The sequence below is a fragment of the Trichosurus vulpecula genome, chromosome 2 (assembly GCF_011100635.1).
Source record: "Trichosurus vulpecula isolate mTriVul1 chromosome 2, mTriVul1.pri, whole genome shotgun sequence".
Taxonomy (NCBI): domain Eukaryota; kingdom Metazoa; phylum Chordata; class Mammalia; order Diprotodontia; family Phalangeridae; genus Trichosurus; species Trichosurus vulpecula.
The window spans coordinates 29,859,469-29,879,507 of record NC_050574.1 but is presented as its reverse complement, the minus strand read 5'-3'; the positions used below and the strand labels follow the sequence as shown (position 1 = coordinate 29,879,507).

The 20,039-nt window shown below is 44.0% G+C and overlaps 2 protein-coding genes across 2 annotated transcripts in view; both read right to left on the bottom strand.

The window, feature by feature from the left end:
* Nucleotides 1-737, bottom strand: part of MMEL1 (membrane metalloendopeptidase like 1) — a 59,676-nt gene extending 58,939 nt beyond the window's left edge. The window contains exons 1-2 of the mRNA XM_036746689.1: nucleotides 718-737; nucleotides 41-204 (exon numbers count right to left, since the gene is read on the bottom strand). Coding sequence (XP_036602584.1) covers nucleotides 41-194 — 154 coding nt within the window. The 5' untranslated portion in view covers nucleotides 195-204; nucleotides 718-737. The remainder of the gene's footprint in view (nucleotides 1-40; nucleotides 205-717) is intronic.
* A 16,652-nt stretch (nucleotides 738-17,389) lies between these two features.
* The window catches only part of TTC34 (tetratricopeptide repeat domain 34), a 55,461-nt gene continuing 52,811 nt past the window's right edge, over nucleotides 17,390-20,039 (bottom strand). The window contains exon 8 of the mRNA XM_036743271.1: nucleotides 17,390-17,914. Within this exon, the coding sequence (XP_036599166.1) occupies nucleotides 17,390-17,914 (525 nt within the window). The remainder of the gene's footprint in view (nucleotides 17,915-20,039) is intronic.

Sequence of the window (20,039 nt, the reverse complement as noted above, 5' to 3'; positions counted from 1 at the left end):
TGGGGTGACACACAGGGCCAAGCCTGACTTCCTCACTTACCCTTGGCTTCCATGTAGAGGATTAGCAGAGTGACCAAGGAGCAGGTCATGAGAAGCAGCAGCACTGACAGTCCCAGCTCCAGGACGCTCCAAGGTTTCTTCCTGGATCTGGACAATTTCTCCGCAATACCCATTTGGCTTTCGGATTTCCCCATGACTGAAACTCTAATAAGGAAAGGGGGAATTAAAATTGGACAAATTATAAGAGAAGAGGCAACTACTCAAAAAACCCCAGTGAGAAATGGAGGCAGGGAATGTAGACTAACAGACCTATGCCTCAAAAACCCCAAATCCAAAATTCTGGGATTGGAGGGGAGGGACAGTGTCCATGCTGACGTTAAAAAATAGTCCAAATCGTCCCCATATCACAGAATCCTAGATCTAGAGGTAGAAGGGACCCCAGAGACCTCTAGTCCAACTCCTTCATTTTACAGAAAAGGAAGCTGAGGCTCCCCCTCCCCCAAGGGATATTATGATCATAGAGAAAGCAGGAAGGGTCATTTTATAGATGAAATCCAGAGCTAGAGCAGGTAAGTTTCTTGCATAGGGTCGTACGAACAGGTAGAAAGCATCAGCGGCAGGATTGGTGCGGGCTGGTTTTCTCAAGCTCCTTTTCCATCGCCAGAGCCCACAGCCCAGCTGCACCACACCAGAGTATCTCAGCTTATGAAAACTAACCTAGCAAAGAGGCAGTCCTGAGTCTTGGACCCTCCTGGGAGATGGAGATCCCAGGCTCATGCCCATTCTCAAAAGCCTCCTCTACTGGTGCCCTGTGTCCCTCGGTGCCAATTCAGTTCCAAGGTGGCAGATGGAGCAAGGTCCGTTTCCTTTGGGTCCCCGAGGCTTCTGGGGAGACGTGAGAGGCTCACAGCACTCAGCCAGAACTTTTCCTGCTTCTGTTTGCTTCTGGATGACTCCGTGGCTGCTTGGTGGTACCCTCGGGAGAGAGTCAGTGCAGGGGGCAGAGAGCGGCTTCTGGGCAGGCGAGCGGGCAGATGCGATCCAGGAGACTCCTGGAGATGGATCCGGGAGTGCTGCGGACACTCCGCTATCTGTCCTTCTGTCTTCCAAGTTCGCAGTCAGGAACCTCTCGGGGAGTGCCCAGTCCCAACCTGGGGTCTCCGGGAGGCCAGGGGAGTGCTCGTAGCAGGGAAAGGCGAGTGCAGAGTGTCCTCCTTCGGACTGGTGAGGGCGGGGGAAGCCCGAGCAGAGGCGGCAGCGGTGGGGGCGGGAGCAAGGGCTCCGCAGCGTGGCGGGACGCGGGCGCTATGCGGGGGCTGAGCGCAGTCTGGCTTGCTCACGAGCTCGATAAGGGGCTGGGCGGCGCGGGGACGAGGCCCCTTCCTGTGTGGGAGCGAGTTAGGGTGAGGATCTGGAGGTGTGCATTGGAGGAGGCGGGGAGGAGTGCCTGTCTCGCATTTTCCTAAATTGTCAGGAGCAGTGCTGGCCTTGGAAAATCCTGCTGGGGAAAGTGGAGTTAGATGACGATCTGAGATGTAATCCTGGCTCTGCCATTAATTAGATGCGTGACCTTGGCCAAGTCACTCAACTGCACTAGGCCTTACTTCCTAATCTGTAAAACGTGTGAGTTGAACCAGATGGCCTCTACTGTCCCCTTCAGCTCTAAATACATAGCGCTATAGACTGGAAAGTAAACTTGGGAACAGGCTGTAATGTCCCCTATACCAAACACCTAGCAAAGTGGGACCTAGGGAAAAGACCTCTGATTTCATTAGTATGAGGCAGCAGTCCTCAAAGCATGGTCCGGGGACTCCTAGGATCCCGAAGATCCTTTCGGGGAGGTGTGTGAGGTTAAAATGAGTTCTATAGTTACAGTATGATGTAAACTTCTCATATATTACATACTGATAGCGATCACCCATATCAACAAAAGCTCATGGTGGAGGGGGGTCCTCAATAATTGTTAAGTGTGTAAAGGGGTCTTGAGACCAAAAAGTTTGAGAACCACTGGTATATGGAGCTCCTAGGTGAGCAAACCCCCTCCACCAGTGCATGTTGGCACCTTTTCTGCAATTTATACTCTTGGAGCACCAAGAGATTAAATGAGTGGCCCAGGGTCATACAGCTAATATTTGTCAGAGGCGAGGCTTGAACCCTTCTCTTGCTGACTAATCGGATAGATGAGGAAGTTGAGGCCCAGAGGGAGAAGAGATTTGTCTAGCAGTTAAGTGGCACATGTGGAATTCAGATCCAGGTCTTCTGACTCAAAGATCTGAGTATAGGGCACATTTTATTTTCCAGTTTGGATTATAAGAAACCTGGCTTATGATCAATGTTGATTTCACAACTGTAGAATATATAGATACACAGTATCAGTAATTTAAAGGTCTTCAGAGAACTGGCCAAGGTACTGAGAAATTAAGTGACTTGACCATGGTTACACACAGCTGGTATACAATATACACAGAGACAAGACTTGAACCTAGGTCTTTGTGTTTCTATGGCTAGTCTTCTATGTCATGTTGCCTCAGTTTCCAAATCTTCAAAATCAAGATAGTAATACCTTTGCACCTGCCTGACAGGGTTGTTTTGAGGATCAAATGAGATCATATAAATGACAGGTTTTTTTTGGTTGTAGTTCAGTTGTGTCTAACTATCTCTCCATCCACCCTTTCATCTCTCTCTCTCTCTCTCTCTCTCTCTCTCTCTCTCTCTCTCTCTCTCCCCCTCCCCTCTCTCCTCTCTTCCTCTTTCCTTTCTTTCTCTCTCCCCTCTCTCCTCTCTCTCTCTCTCTCTCTCTCTCTCTCTCTCTCTCTCTCTCTCCACCTATCCATCCCTCTATCTCTCCTCTATTGAGATGTATGAATGATTTCATATAGGGACCACCTTCTTCTCTTCCTGAATGCTCTCCTCTCTGTTCTCTGAGTTTTCATCACCACCCTCTCTTGGTTATCTACTCACCTGACCACTCCTCTGTATCTCTGGCTGAACCATCATCTGCATTTCCTCCCCTAACTGTAGGTGTTCCCCAAGGCTCTGTACTGAGCTCTCCTTTTCCATCTATACTCTTGCATCAGCTCTCATGGGTTCAATAATCATCTTTATACAGATGACACCCTCCTAGTCTCTCTCTGGGCTCCAGTTCCATATCTCCAACTGCTTATTGGACATTTTAATTGGACATCCCATAGGCATTTCAAACTCAACATGCCTAAAATAGAACTCATTATCTTCCTCCCACGTATCCTTCTCTTTGGAAGTTCCCTATTTCTGTTGAGAGATTCACCATCCTTCCAGTCACCCACATTCACAATTTCTGCATCATTTTGGATTCTTCACTCTCACTCACCTCATATATGCAAGCACTTGCCAAATCTTGTCCATTCTACTTTCATACCTTTTGCATCTCTCCCTTTCTCTCCACTTGCAGGCACCAACATAGTTCAGGACCTCACCACCTCTTACTCGATTACTGCAATAGCCTCTTAATTGGTCTGTCAGTGTCCAGTTTCTCCCCTCTTCAGTCTATCCTCCACACAGCTGATTCTCCTAAGTATAGGCCTGATCAGGTCACTCCTTTATTTAATAAACACCCATATGGATCCTTATTACCTCTAGAATAAAAATATTGGTTGGCATTTAAAACCTAGTACTACCTACTTCCAACCTATCTTTCCAGTTTTATGTAAGTTAGTCAGTCAGCCAATGACCATTTATTAAGCACTACATTCCAGACACTGTGCAAAGTGCAGGGAGTACAAACAAAAGACAGTTCCTGCCCTCAAGGAGCTCACAGTCTAATGGGGGAGACAACATGTAAGCAACTACATACAAACAAGACCCACTTCCTCTTTATGCACTCTCTGGCTCAGCCAAACTGGCCCCCTTGTTACCCCTCGCACATGACCCTGACTCTCCTACCTACATACCTTGCAAAGGTTGTTCTATCTCTTCATCTCCGCTGTTTAGAACCGCTCATTTTTTTCAGCTCAAGCATCAGCTTCTTTCTACATGAGAATTTTCCTGATCTTCCCAGCTATTAGTGACTCTAATTTCTTTGTAATTAGAGCCCCTCTAATCACCTTTGTATTTATTTTGGTTTTATACAGAGAGACGTACATATGTTTATATATGCACATATACATATACACATATACACATGTGTGTATGTATATATATACATATATGTATAGCATAATTATACAGAGTTTCAAAAAGTCTTAATGAAGTTTTGAGTAATAGCTTAAAACTGTACTAAGATTTTGGGGACCCTGTTTATGTACAAGATATATTCTACCCAATAGAATGTAAACTTCTTGAATGAATGAATGAATTAATTAGAAAGCATTTATGTAGTACTTCATATACCAGACACCATGCTAGTAGCTAGGGCTACAGACTCAAAGGTGAGATAGTTTCTGGCCTCAAGGAACTTAAGTTCAAAGATCAGGAGGCAGCACAATCAGCGAAATGGTGGCCAGAGAAGGGAGTTTTGATCCAGGGAGTCACTGGGGTGAGTGGAAGCATAGGGAAGTTAATTGTCACACCATTTCCAGAAGCAATGGAAGCATTGATTTGATGACTGTTCACAGAAGAGAAAGAGGTGGAAAGTAAAGTGGGGGATGAGGGAGGTGTGCACACAGTGGCAGAGCAGATGGTGGCAAGACGCCCGCGTCATCCCCGGTTTCCTGGTGGAGAGCTAGACAAGATATGAAGCATGATCTAGGGCCAGCTATAGGAGCCTAAGTCTGCTTACTTATATACATTGCTCTCCAAGGATTTTCACTCTATTAGACTGGTCCATATATAGGTTATTCCTAAATATTTGCTGTATCTCTCACTGAAAAGGAATTGTGTGTGTATGTGTATATATATGTATGGATCTATGTACAGGAGGCTGTGTGTATAATGGTTGGAGAGATAACCTTGGAGTTAGGAGGATACATGTTTAAGGCCTGCTTCTGACACATATTGGCTGTGTGACCCTAGGCAAGTCAATTGACCTCTCAGTGTACCCAGGCATTTCTCTAAAAGGCTCTCTAAAAGAGAAGGTGCCAGTCTTCATTGATATTCAGTTTTTCATCAGGAGCTCCCTTCACTGATAAAACCTCTCTCTGCCCACCCCCACCCCCAATATATATTAGAGTGTCTGCTTGGTAATTGTTTATTTAGGGCCTACATATATTTAGATTTGTGTATATACATACATACATATGCATGTATATGTACATCTGTATATATATATACACATATATACATATACACACATGCACACATATATGCAAACAGACTTGTACTTATGCCTATATATGCACACACATTTTCTTTGCAATGAGACTTCATTTAGGGAATGTGGCTTGCAAGTAGGGGTGGCCCTTTATGTAGACTACCACAGTTGATTGTTAGACCCTTCAGGGCAGGGTATGGAAGCTGCAAAGAGGCAGATTTAGACTTGATATATAAAGCAACTTCTTACCAAGGTATTATAGTGGAATGACCCACTTCAGTAGGTAGTGGGGTGTCTGTCACTGGAGGTATTCAAGCATAGACTGGGTGGGTGGCCATTTGGCTGGGCCATGGTAGTGGGGATTCTTATTCAGGTATGGTGATGGCCTCAGAGACCCTTTTCAAACCTGGGATTCCTTGATTCCATAAAGCCCCATGCCTTTGCTTCTGGGGGGTGAGAAGAAATGATAGTGTCTAAGGAATCATTCATTATTTCACCTCTCATGGCCCTGGAGATGGGTATAAGAATAATGGTGTGTTTCACACCCTGGGCCTTAAAGGGGGAGGACTTCTAGGACTCCTCAGGAGCTGGGCTTTCATATTTCCCTCTGATTTTTTTCAGGCAATCTAACAACTTGAGGGAAAGATCTAAGATTCACTTCTTAAATCAGAAATTATAAACAAGAAAAAAATTTTAAATAATAAATCAGAAAGTATAATTATCTTAGTTTGACATTGATTCTGGTAGGTATCGATCTTAATCTAAAAACAAAGATGGAGGGACAGCTAGGTGGTCCAGTGAGTAGAACACCAGCCCTGGAGTCAGGAGGACCTGAGCTCAAATCTGACCTCAAACATTTGACACATGTACTAGCTGTGTGACCTTGGGCAAGTCACTTAATCCCAATTGCCCTGCCAACTTCCCCCCTCCCAAAAAAAAACAAAGATGGAGAAATCATTTCATTTCCCCATGTCTCAGTTTCCCCATCTGTAAAATGAGGTAGTGGAACTAGATAACATCTAAAGCCTTCCAGGTTTAGAATTATAATCCTATAGTATGTTAGCTAAGAGTTGACAAGTCTTGTATTCAACGAAATCCCAGTCATGTCTTCTTTTCCCAACAGATGCAAACTGTATTATTCCTTCTCTCCAAACCATCAAAGAAAAACTATGTCACTGGAAAGATCCAAGTAGGGGGTTTGTCCCTGACCCTATCTTTCTCTCCCATAAATGATGCTCTCATTCCTTCCTTTGACTTTTTGGTAGTTATTTGTGAACAGGAGAAATCCAGAATAGGAAGAGCTGGATAAAGAAATATGGCTCTTATAGGAGGCCAAGAATTTAGTCTTTAAGTTAGACAACTGAGGCAGCATCTGAGCTTCCTTCCTGCAATTCCGTTGTGTTATCATCAGGATAACCAGCGGTGGATTTAGAGGTTGACCAAGTTTGGTCTTCAAGAAGTTGCTTCTCCCACACAGGTTAGATGGGAGTTGGGGTCAGCAGATGGACCTCAGAAGAGACCTGCCCTGGCTGAACTCCTATAACATCTAGCATCACACCATTTCCTATCATCAAGAAATAGCTCAAACCTTCTTAATCTTCTCCAGCGCTGTTCTCAACATTGTAGTAATATGGTACTCTTAAAATGCCAAGCTTAGAAACAGACTTTAAGTGGTTCCTCCAGTCATGAAGAATTATAGTATCATAGAATTAGAGCTAGAAAAGAACTTAGACACAATCTAGCCCAATCACTTCATTTTACAGATGGAGAAACTGAGGTCAAGTGATTTCCTAAATTTACACGTTTTCACTGGGATTTGAACCTAGCGAGATCAAAGGATCATAGATCTAGAGATGGAAGGGATCTTGAAGAATGTCTAGTTCAACATTCATATTTTACCTATAGAGAAACTGAGGCTCATGGAGTTAAGTGGCTTGCTCATGGTCACACAGGCAATATCACAGGTCAGATTTGAATCCAGATATTTCTAAATTGAAATCTAGTGTTCTTTCCATTCTGCCTCTGTAAGTTGCAGGAAGATCCAGGGTCAAGATAAAAGTCCCCATTGACTAGAATTTCCACAGCATTACCTTTTAGTTTCTTCAAGGGACAATACTGTTTATGTCAAAGCCACTGTGCAAAGTCATAGTTTCTTGAAGTGAAGACTTGATAAGACTTGATATCTGTCTCTTCTCTGGGGCAACTCTTTCTAATGGCTTAAGGAAGACATGGGGAAGGAGGCAGGTGGGTATGTGTAGTTTGGGGATGCAGAGTGGGAGAACCGAGGCTTTGTGGGCTGGCAAACAAAAGCAATGCCCATGCAAAGTGTTCCAGGATCCAAGAGCAGAAATGGTTACTTCCCTGGTCTTAGGCATTGCTGAGTCTAGGAGTGTGCATTATGGTGGGGGGCATTGTGATGCTGTGTCTTCATTCTATTTCCATAGTTGATGGATTTTATCCAGTGATTGAGGAGGAGGGGCCAGGTGGGGAGGGTGAGATGAAGAGGGGACATTGGGTAATTCTGATATTTCTGTCCCAAGTCTCCCAGCTGTCCACTTCTAAGCTCAAATTAATGTAGGAGTCACAGTCAGAACTAGTGTGTATATTCAGAGCCATGTAGGGACCATTTAAATCTTTCTCTACCTCCGCTCAAGGGCTCTGTTACCTCTAGGCTTAATTATAGGGGGAAAAACTTAAGTAACTTTAAAATAAGGAGAAATAATGGTCAGACAATTTCCACTATGGTTCAGCTTATTTTAAGGTTTTAAAAAAATCTCAGCTATGAAGCCTGGAAGAGTGAGTGTCATGCATGGGGAAGTCCCAGAGAGTCAAGCCACACTTTACTCTTCTGTAGAGTAATAGCCCAACATGTCAACACACTCAGCCTGTCCCTGATATGTAAAATGGCATGGTGGACCAGGTTACCCCAGAAGTCCTTCCCAACTTAACCTCTAGGATCCTATGATACTATTAAATCACTCACCCCATAGTGAGAATTAGTCAGATACCTTACAGGAAGGGCAACAGAAGAGGCCTAGCTGCTTGGGGTAGGGAGATGTTCAAAGGAGGAAAAAGGGTCTTGCAGACCAGCTTTCAGGACTTCCTAGTGGTGACCCTGAGCCTTGAGGAGGAGCAAGCTGAAGGTCCAATCCAATGATACTTCACAAGGGTTCTTTAAAATGTCTCTTAAGGTTTATAAGCAGGAAATAGAGGGTGGAGGAGGCTTAGATGTAGAACCTAGCAGGCTGGAGCCCCCAGGGCTGGCATTGTTACTGTTCACATTCCACTTCCATTTCAGAATCCCCTGGCACAATGGAAGCCCTGAGTTTGGAGGAGGACCAGAGGCCACAGGCTGGCTTTGTTCCTCACAGGCATGTCATGACCTCTCCTGGCCCTGGAAAGCATCTCTTCTTCAGGCAAATGAGGGGCTGAACTAAATGATCTCTAAGGCTCTCTCCACTTTTAAGTCCTGTGAGTTACAGGGACATTGTAGAGAAAGAGAGTGTTGGATTTGTATTCAGGAAGACATGTGTTTGGATCTCATCTCCGACACTCACTGTGTGACCAAAGACTTGTCCCCCAACCCTTCTTTCCTTATCTTTCAAATGAAGGGAGTTGGATTGAAAGGCCTTCCATATATTGATGGTATTATAATTATCATCTATGTAATATATGTAACTCTATTACTTACATCAGCAGCTTGCTTTAAGGGCCAAATGTGCTGAAGAGTATGAAGCATTATAAAGGCATCGGCTATTAACTAGAAGGAGCTAGGCAGCACCATGGACAGAGCACAGGCCTGGAATCAGGAATAATAATGATAATTTAATAATAATAATATTTGCATGCTACCTACTATGTGCCAGGCACTATGCTAATTTTATAATGATTATCTCATTTGAACCCCCACAACAACCCTGTGAGGTAGGTGCTATTATTATCTCCATTTTACAGATGAGGAAACTGAGGCACGGAACGGTTAAGTGACTTGCCCAGGGTCATGCCAATAAGCCCCATGTTCTATCCACTGTACCACCTCTAAGACAGGAAGAAATGAATTGAGATCTTGCTTCAGGCACTTATTACCTATGTGATCCTGGGACACATCACTTAACCTCTGTCTGCCTCTACTTCCTTATCTCTGAACTGGGGATAATAATTGCCCTTCCCCTTCAGGGTCATAGTGAGGATTAAATAAGATATTTGCCAAGTGACTTGCAAACCTTAAAGCACTACATAAATGATAGTTGTCATCATCACATCATCATCACCATCACCACCATCACTATTTTTAGCTAGTGGCAGCTGGATTCCCTCAACTCCTGAAATTGGTACTAGTCTGAATTTTTAGTCTAGGAATCATATAATCTAGGATCTGAGGGAGACCTGAAAAGACATCTAGTCTTACCTTCTAGGCTTTGTGGGCCTCCCTGATGGGGAAGACGGAAGGTCAGGTCACTCAACCTGGTCTGGAATGCCACCAGGGACTGGGAGCTCATCACTGCACAAGGAAGCCTGTTCTGTTGCTGGGTGGATGTGGTTGATTGCTAGACAACTCTTCCTTATACTAAGCTGAAATCTTCCTCCTTGAAACTTCCTCTCATTGGTCCTGGTTTTTTCTTCAGGGCCAAGCAGGGCTAAACCTTATTCTCCATGGCAGCCCTTCAGACATTTGCTGACACTGATAATGCTTCTTCTCTCCTCTCTCTCCCTCGTCCTTTCCACATTCTCTCTTCCCTCTTCTTTTCTCTTATTTCTATTCTCTCATTTTGTGCATTTAAATACATTTTTCTTTGGAAAGAATCCAGAGGCTTCCCAAGTGCCAGAGGGATCTAAGAGGGAGAAAAGCTTAAGGACCCTCGCTGTACAAATATTATCTCCATTTTCCATATAAGAAACTGAGGCTCAGAGACAGAAAATGACTTGCCCAGGGTCATGAAGCTAGTAAATGTGAGATGCCAGACTTGAACTTCTCCTCCTGACTCCAAGGCCAGAGGTTTCTCCTGATCTGCGAACTACTATGCCTAAATGGCACAGTGGATAGTCTTCTAGTTTGGGAGTCAGAGAATCTGGGTTCAAATGCTACCCTCTGACACTGTATATATGTGACCTTGGGAAAGTCACTTGCCTCTGTGGGGCAGTTTTCCTTCTCTGGAAAATGAGGGAGCTGGATAAGATGGCATCTGATGTCCCTCCCAGTTTGGGATCTATAAATTCTAGGTCACCCCTCTCAAAAAGAAAAAGAAAATTCAGCTCAAAATAGGTAAGAATGTTCTTTTTCTCTCTCCACCAGGGGAGGTGAGTTGGTGCCTGAGGCTCTGTTGACAGGCTTCTGGATGTGTTGACAGCTTGGTTGGAGAAAAGCAAATAGATATTAGCTGTTCCGAGCTCTCAAGCAAAGCCTTCCCTTGGAAAGGTTTCACTATAAACGAAGAGGCTGCTTAGAAACCATCTCTCTCTCTCTCTCTCTCTCTCTCTCTCTCTCTCTCTCTCTCTCTCTCTCTCTCTCCCCTCCTTCCCTCTCTCTCCTCTTTCTCTCTTCTCTCCTTTCTCTCTGTCTTCCCCTGTCACCCCTTCCCTCCCCTTCCCCTCCCCTCCCCTCCTCTTCCCTTCCCTTTCCTCTCTCCTTCCTCCTCTATTTCCTTCTTATCGCCTCTTTTATTCCTTCCCTGCTACTCTCCCTCCTTTCCTTCCCTCTTTCTCCTCTTCTCTCTCTCCATTCCTCTCTCAGTCTCCTCCTCCCCCTCACTTATTATGCTCTAATAATATTCAGACAGTGGTTAGATGGCCCCTTCTCCAAATGCTACAAGGAGAAGCTATATTTTAAGACTGGCATTGGACTCTTAAGGTTCTATGTTCCCATTATTCCATGTTCTACTGTTTCTTTGCTTCAACTATAAAGGTGATCTTACCTATCTGCCTATCCCCTCACTCTCTTTCCTTTGGCAAAATGTGGTTGAACCAACCCAGGACTGGGGAGCACCGGATCAAGTTAAAAAAGTCGTTTTCAATCTTGAGCTCTAACTGGGCTACTGAGTCTAAAGTTCTTGTGTAATGAAATGTTCTAGGAAAATGATGAAGCCAATTGTGACTGCTAAAAATGACAAGGGATCTCCAATAAGAGAAGAGACTTGTCTCCCACCTTTCTTGTCTTACTTAATGTCAGTTGGTCCACTGTTCCGAGCTCTCAAGCAAAGCCTTCCCTTGGAAAGGTTTCACTATAAACAAAGAGGCTGCTTAGAAATCATCTCTCTCTCTCTCCCTCTCTTTCTCCCCTTTAACAACAATAACACCCATCACTTATACAGTACTTAAAAAGGTTTCAAGGTTTAACATGTGTTATCTCATTGGATTCTCATAACAACTGTGCATGTGTGTGTGTGTGTGTGTGTGTGTGTGTGTGTGTGTGTGTGTGTGTGTGTGTGGGCTATTATTGGTCCCATTTTACAGATGAGGGAATTGAGGCAGAGATATTCAGTTACTTGCCCAGGGTCACACAGCCAATCTGGTGATGTTGGTGATTTGAACTCAGGTCTTACCTAATTCAAGGTTCTTTGCTCTATCCACTGTATCTCCTAGCTGTCCTCAACCACATACCCAAGAAGTGGTCATCCAGCCTTTGTTTGAAGACCTCTGGTGAGGGAGAACCTGCTATAACACCCCCTGAGGCAGCCCATTCACTTTGCATAGCTCTTACGAAGCTCTTCCTTATAGAAAACCGAAATTTATTTTCCCCATCACTCTGGGGCCAAGAAGAACACCTTGGATGCCTTTTCCTCAGTGGGACAGCCCTTCAAATATTTAAGATGATCAGCCTTGGTGCCCACCAAGGGAATTGGCAAGCCAATACTGCTCTGGCATTTGCCTGGGTCCCAGAGGCATCTTCAGTCAGTGCTCTGGGTTACTTGGCCTGGTCACAGCCAGGAGAAGGAAGGTTGGCTTTCAGGGAGCAGGGGGCATGCTGGGAAGGTGAACTCTGCTAGATTATCTAACCTAGGTTATTTAATCCATCTAACACTCACCTGGGGCTATGTCTTTCTGACATACTACAATCCCAGACCTGGACCTTGGGTTCCTACGGTGGAAGGAATTGAGTTAGAGGCAGACACCCCTGAGGCTAGTGAACCCAAAGGCTCTTACCTCCAAAGAACATCCATAGTATGTCAGTAGGATAAGCAAGGGCCAGCCCTGGACTGTTAAACTGAAATATCGTGAACAGTGGAGATGCCAGAAGAAGAGGGCAAATGCTGTTATAACTGGTCCCACTTCAAGCCACCCCAGGGATGGCTCCTAGGGATTCTGGGTAACATGGCAATGGCTTGAGGTTCAGGGTCACTAGCGAACTCAAGGCAAAGCTATGGAATATCTTTATTCAGCTTGTCTCCATGCTCTGCTTTCACTTCACTGGGGCTTTTCTTTCTGTTTTCCTATTCCCTGCCTCTCTCCCAAACTCAAGTATCCTTGTTCTAGTCCCCATCTGGCAGTCAAGTGACTGGTAAGCCAGACCACACTGAGAAGTCTTTCACTAAGAGGAGGTATTCTTTTTTTTTATTTTTTTTTTGTTTTTTTGGCAGGGCAATTGGGGTTAAGTGACTTGCCCAAGGTCACACAGCTAGTACATGTGTCAAGTGTCTGAGGCCCTATTTGAACTCATGTCCTCCTGACTCCAGAGCCAGTGTTCTACTCACTGCCCATCTAGCTGCTACAACAGGAGATATTCTACCTAGGACAAAATGTGGCATGGAAGAATGAGCATGGGTTTAGGAGCCAGAGAGAGCTGCATTCAAATCTTGCCTCTTATTCTTGTGACTTATGTAACCTTAGGCAAATCATTTAACTTTGGGGTGGGGGGGCTTTAGTTTCCTTTCTAAAATGAAGGGGGTTGGACTAGATGACCTCTGAGGTCCTTTTCAGCTGTAGGTCTATGAGCTTCTGTCTTAATGCCCTAGCAGGAGGGAAGCAGAGCAGCCCCGGGCTTTTGGTTAACTGCATAAAAGATACTGGTGTGAGGCAGGTATCTCAGCAGTCAGGTTTCAGTAATGCCTTCAACATCATTCCTGTTGGGGGTCTTTCAGATTCCATTTGAATAGAGCTAGTGACAGGGAATTTACTTGCTCTCAACCTCAGTATCCTCATCTGTAAAATGGATCTAAATACTAGCACAACCCTCAGTGTTATTATAGAGGAACAAATGAGATGGATTAATGTGGGTTATGGACACCGGAAAACTTTAAAATACCGTACAGAGAAAGGCAACCTTGAAGCAGTGGAGAGAAGGCTAATTTTAGAGTCAGGTTCAAATCTTCCCTATAACAAATGCTGCCTGTGGGATCTTAGGCAAGTTACTTGACATATGAGGGTTTCAGACAACTATAAGTGCCATAAGTGGTATAAGAAGGTGCCAACTTGTATTGGTAGAGGGAATTCCCTTAATAGGAGGTCCCTAGACCAACAACATCACAAATCTAGTAAAAAGAAGCAACAATTTAAAAAAAAAACCCTACCTACTGGATTCTATCAGAATCTCTTTTTTTCTATCTAAAATGAAATAGCTCATCCCCATTTTACATGGTGATAACTATTAGAAAATTCTCCCTTTTATTGAGCCCAAACCTGTCTCTTTATGAACCCTCCCAACCTCCTCCCCATCTCTCACTGGTCTTGGTTCTCTCCCCTGGGGCCACCTAAAGACATTTATTCCCTTTTCTCCTTGACAGCACATCAGATATTTGAAGGCAGCTCTCATGCCTCCCACCAGAGACGCCTCTTCGCCATACTAAACAGTGCAGAAATCCAGGCTGTCTGGGAAGGGAGGAAATGAAATGAGAAACTAAATGCAGTCATTTTCACCCTAAAATTTTGTTATGAGTTTGTAATGGAGTTTCACAATCTAATCACACCACCTCTTCTTTCCTGCAAACCAGGAATCTTGTCAGGCATTTTCATACCTTGGAGAGCAGTTGGGGGAGGAAAATTTAGAATTGATTCAGAGGAAAATATGACCATGAGAGCTGACCCCAAAGTGTGATGGACTGCCTTGGGAGGAAGTGAGCTCCCCCTCCCTTGAGAGCTCAAACAAAGGCTGGATGACCATTTGGGGGGATTCTGTAGATCAGGCGTTCTTAACGTTTTTTGTGTCTGGTACCCTTTTGGCAGTTTGGAGAATGTTATGGACCTCCTTCTCAGAATCATGTTTTTAAATATTTGGAGGAAATGCTAAATTTCAGTTAGAGGTTCATGAAAATAAAGATGAAATTTTTTTCCATTTATGTTCATGGACCACCTAATCATATCCACAGACCTTTTTGGGGATCCGTGGTCCCCAGGTAAAGAACCCCTGCTGTAGAGGGGGCATCTTGTTTGGATATAGTCTGAACTATTTGGCCATGAGGTTTCTTCAAGTTGTGAAATTCAATGAAGAAGGAGAAATGATAAAGGCCAAACCTGAGTTTTGGTTAAAATATGGATCATGAATAGGCAACCAGGTGCTTTCTGAATCCTTAAGGAACCCTGAAAGAGGAGGATGGGCACAGCGTCTCAGAGTTATTCTGAGGGATTCCTGGTGCAACCCATACCTACATAAGAATCTCTACCACATCTTTGACAAGAGGTCATCCATCTTTTGCTTCACCATTCTAGTGAGGAGGGGGCAGCCTGTTCTGTCTTTGGACACCTCCCACCATTAGGAACTGGTTCTCATGCTCTAATGATGTAAGAAAATAGTTTAAAATGATGATTATGGGCTAACTGTGGTGGGATTTGCCATGGAATCCATTCTGAGGCTGTCAGAGCCATTGAACGCTTGCTTGTATGATCATAGAATTAGAGCTGGAAGAAACCACAGAGGTCATCTGGTTTAATACCTAAACTTTACAGTTGAGAAAACCAAGACCTAGGAAGATTAAGGGACTTGACCAAGGTCATACAGTAATAAGTAACAGAGCTGAAATTTACACCCAGTTTTTTTAACTCAATCTCCTCTAGATCATGGAGGAGATTCTTCATGTTTAAATTGGATTGTGCGCCCCCCCCTCTGCTGATGAAGGTATGTATGGGGTAATGGATAGACTAGGACCTAGGAAAATTTGAATTCAAGTTCCACTTGACTCATGGACACAACAGCTCTCAAAGTCTCCATTTTCTCCTTTAAAATGGGATTAATATTTTCCCTACCTACTTCAGATATTGGTCATGAGGATAGCTGCTTTGCTAGCTCTATGAGTGAAATTTATTTCCTTTAATTCTGACACTGCTAATCTGAAATTATTCAAGTAGGATATGGATTTAGGTTTCCTTTTGTTTTACCTGCAAAGAAGATTTTCTAAGAAAGTAGTTCAATAAGATTGTTTGCAGGGGAAATGTTTAAATTACTTTGGAGGCAGTGGGGGGGGGGGCACCTGTTTTTATAAGCTCTTTTACAGCTTGGTTTTTACATTCCAACAGTGGACATAGTAAGCCCATGTCATTCTCTATTCATTAAAACAGGTCCTCTAGGGATTTGTGATAGGCACGCTTTCTTAGGCTAGATCAAGTTACTATGTGTATTTCAAGTTAAGAAGCCAATGTTAAAAAGCTTGGTAAATCAAATTCAAATACAGTGCTCAAACAGGATTAGTCACATAGCAAGGTCAAAGGATAACTAATTTGTTATTAGCCTGCTTGTTCCATAGGTAACTCCACCATGTCAAGAGATATTCAGGAGGGTCCCTAGCATGTTGGGAGGACTTCCTGTGGTCTATGGGATGACATGGATAAGACTGGAGCAGGATGGGTATGCTTAGATGGGTTATAATGTGCACCACTGGAAGGAGCTCCCCTTTAGATGAGATCTGAAGTCTCCTGGATCACTGGAGTAATTCACACATGCTTTTATCATCATTTTTTCTTAATCACATATTTTAGATTATATTTCAAGCAAAGCCAGACAGACTAATGACCACAGGTAGAAGAGATTGGGCTCATCGTCAGAGAAGCAAACTAACCCAAGAGGGTTATAAACTGCAGCAAGGCATAAATGGAGTCTATGATAAAACAGGACTGGTAGTAAGCAGATACCACTTGGTTTGGAAGGTCTCCACATGGTCAGACCCAGATGTCCCAGGAAGCTGTACTTTCAGCATATCGTTATTCCTGTGACCAAAGGCAATTTCATGCTTGGTGAGAACCTGCTTGTGAAGATGCCCTTTTATTGACTGTGATCACCTGTAGTCCTTAAGTCCAGTTGAAACCTAGTCAACCTTACAGGAGCAAAATTACAGGAGAAAAAATATGGGAGAAATTCTCCTTGCGGTCTTGCTCCTTGGTACCTGAGTTTAAGGTGCAGAGGCAAAGAGACACCGATGACTCCAGCAGCAGTCTGATTTTAGGGTATGCTGTGCCTCTGAGGAGTCCTACTATCTCCCCTTCCTGAAGAAACTCTCTCCCTTCCCTCATCAGTAGCACGTTTAAATTTAGGGCTTAAAGCAAACGACAAGTTACTATATGTATTTATTTAAGTTTTAAAAACTTCCCCTCCCACATTCCATCCCCCACTGGGTGGGGGGAACAACCTTGTAACAAGTATGTATATCAGTTAATCAGTCAGTGAATGTTTTAATTAAGCACCTACTATGTGTCATGCACTAACCCTTAATAGACTATAAGCCCCAGGAGGGCAGCAGCTATAGCTTATCTAAATTTTATCTTTCTAGCTAGGTCGTGAAGTGGATAGAGTATTGGTCTTGGAGTCAGGATGAACTGAGTTTGAATCCTGTCTCAGACACTAACCAGCCATGTGATTCACCCTAGGTGAATCACTTAGCTTTTCTCTGCCTAGTTTTCTCATCAGAAAAAAAAATGAGGATGATGTAAAAGCATCCACCTTACAGGGTTGTTGCAATAATCAAATATGATAACATATGGAAAGTACATTACAAGACTTAATGTACTATATAAATGGTAGCTTTTATTATTATTATTTAGGCTAATTTTGGATATTTAAATGTCCCCCTCTAAGGAGAATGTGACAGTCTGTCAGGAAGATAAGGGAAAAAATGGATAACCATTATGATCAAGTGTCATGTCAAAGGACCATTCCCTCCTGCCTTCCCCAAAGGAGGATGGATACTTCTGGGGGGGAGGGTGGCTGGGTTGACTTTTAAAGGCCCCCCCTTGTTCTGCATGTCAGTGAATTCTGCAGCCCCACGAGACTTCTCTCTTGATCCTCCCTCGAAGCTTCTTCAAGTCACTGCTATTCTCGTCTAGGAGGAGGCCATACTCGACCACCTTCCATGAATCCTCATAGCGCTGTTCCTCCAAGCAGTGCTGACCTGCCAGGTGGAACATCTTGGCCAGTGCTTTTGTTCCCGGCTGAGCAGACACACTGCGCAGGGCCAGGGATGGAGACAGATGGAAGGCTCGGATGAATTCTTCCACAGCGCTAGCCTCATCTGAGAGGCCTAAAAACAAGCGGCCTCTGGAACAAAAATCTTCCACCTGCATCTGGAGGTCATTGGCTGTGTGCTTCTGGATCACTTTGTCCAAGTCTCTAAGGGCCCCGCTGAAGTCCTGCAGGTGGAACAGGCATGATGCCCTCAGCCGGAGGTGTCTGGGGTTCCCATTGCTGGCCAGGACAGCCAGGGTGTAGTAGCCAAGAGCCTTCTCTGGGCACTGATGCTTTTCTAGGGCACTTCCTTCTTCAGCTGCTGCCTGGACAGAGATAGAGACAGACACATATAGATGATTTCATTCTTACTTGGCAACCAAAAGGACCTTGAAGAATTATAGACACTAAGAATTGGAAGGAAACTTCAAAGCCAACTACTCTGACATGGAGCTGAAGCAGAATCCTCTCTACTTCACACCCAACAAGTATGAGTGAAGTCCAGCCAATACTTGACCACCTCTAGTGATGGGGAATGCACTACCTCCCAAAATGGCTCATTCCACCTTCAGATATGTTCCTAGTTTCTATTTTTTTCTGGAAAGCTTTTTATCCCTGACTTCAAGCCCAATTTTGCTTCTTTGCAACTCTGCCTTCACCCCCCACCCCAATTATTCCTAGTTCTGGCTCCTGATGCCAGGAAGAATAAGTCTCCTTCCCATGGAAGCACTTGAAATAAGCCCCTCCTCCTTGCTTTTCTTTATATCTTTCCTCCTTCAAGCTAAACATTCCCATTTTCTCATGTGGCATGAACTCAAAGTCCTTCATTATTTAGGCCCTCCTCTGGCCATTCTCCAGATGCACCTGAATGGGATCATACAACTTCCCCCAAACTCTGGACTGAGGCATCTATACTAAAGTCAAAGAGCACAGAAGGGGACATAATGGAGAGACAGGCTGGTGTAGGAGACTCTGGAGATAGAGGACCTGGATTCGGATCATACCATGGGTACTCACTCCCAGTGTGACCATGGGCCAGCCACTTGACCTGCAAGGTCCTTGGTGTCTTCTTCACTGTGCTGTGGTTCACAGATTAAGAGCTAGAAGGGCCCTTAGACATCATCCAATTCGATTTGCTTAAAAATTCTCCTAATCTCCTCAACTCTATTCAATCAGTGCTTGTGCTGGGTGGATGGGAAGGATGGGAAAAATGAATAAAAGACCAAGACCAAGAAAAGGGTATTGTGTTCAGTTCTGAGTGCCACATTTTAGCAGGGGCAGCTCAGTGGTACTGCGGATAGAGCACTGGGCCTGGAGTCAGGGAGACTCATCTTCATGAGTTCAAATCTGGCCTCAGACACTTCCTAGTTGTGTGACCCTGGACAAGTACCTTAACCCTGTTTGCCTCAGTTTCCTCATTTGTAAAATGAACTGGAGTAAAAATGGCAAACCACTCTAGTATCTTTGCCAAGAAAACCCAAATGGGGTCATGAAGAGTTGGGCAAGACTGAAATGTCTGAATAACAATTGTCTCAGTCTCTCCTTTCATCCAATTGAACATTTTTTATTCTTCTTTTAAGTTTTGAGCTCTGAATTCTCTCTCTTACTCCAGTTCCTTCCCCACTTATTGAGAAGGCAAGCAATGTTACCCATTATATATGCAAAGTATTGTAAAACATATTTCCATATTAGCCATGCTGCAGGAATTTTTTTTAAAAAGGAAAATATAACAAACATGTACAGGTGAGAGAAACAAATTTCTCCATTGGCCATGTCCAAAGATTTATGTCTCACCCTACATTTTCAGTCCTTCATCTCTCTAGCAGGGAGCATGTTTCATCTGTGGTTCTCTAGAATCACAGTTGGTCATTACATTGACTGGACGGACATTTTAGCAAGGACATTAAAAAGCTGGATGGATGAGGGCAACCAGAATAATGACTGGACTAGAGACTGTGCCATAGTAGGACTGATTGAAGGAACAAGGATTTTTTAGCCTGGAGAAGAGAAGATTTGGTTGTGGGGGAGGGGAGGTGGACACGGTAACTGTCTCAAAAATATGTGAAGGACTGCCACATGTAAGAGGGATCAGACTTGCTTGGCCCATGGGCTAAGAACTAGGAGGCAGGAATTGCAGAGAGGCAATTTAGACTTCCTGTAAGAAAAAACTTTCTCACTATAAATGCAATGGGCTGCCTGGGGAGGCAAAAGCTTCTCCATCCTTGGGGGATTTTAAGCCAAGGCTGGATGATCACCTGCCAAGCATGTTGGAGAAGGGATTCGTGTTCAGGTACCATTTGGAGTAGATGGCCTCTGAGATGCCAACGCTGACATTCTGCAACTTAGTGTTTATCTAAAAAGGCTTCTTAGAGATCAACTAATCCAAAATTGTCATTTAAAAAAACTAAGATGTTTTATTGGTGTCTGTTGTCTCTCCATCATTGCTCATTC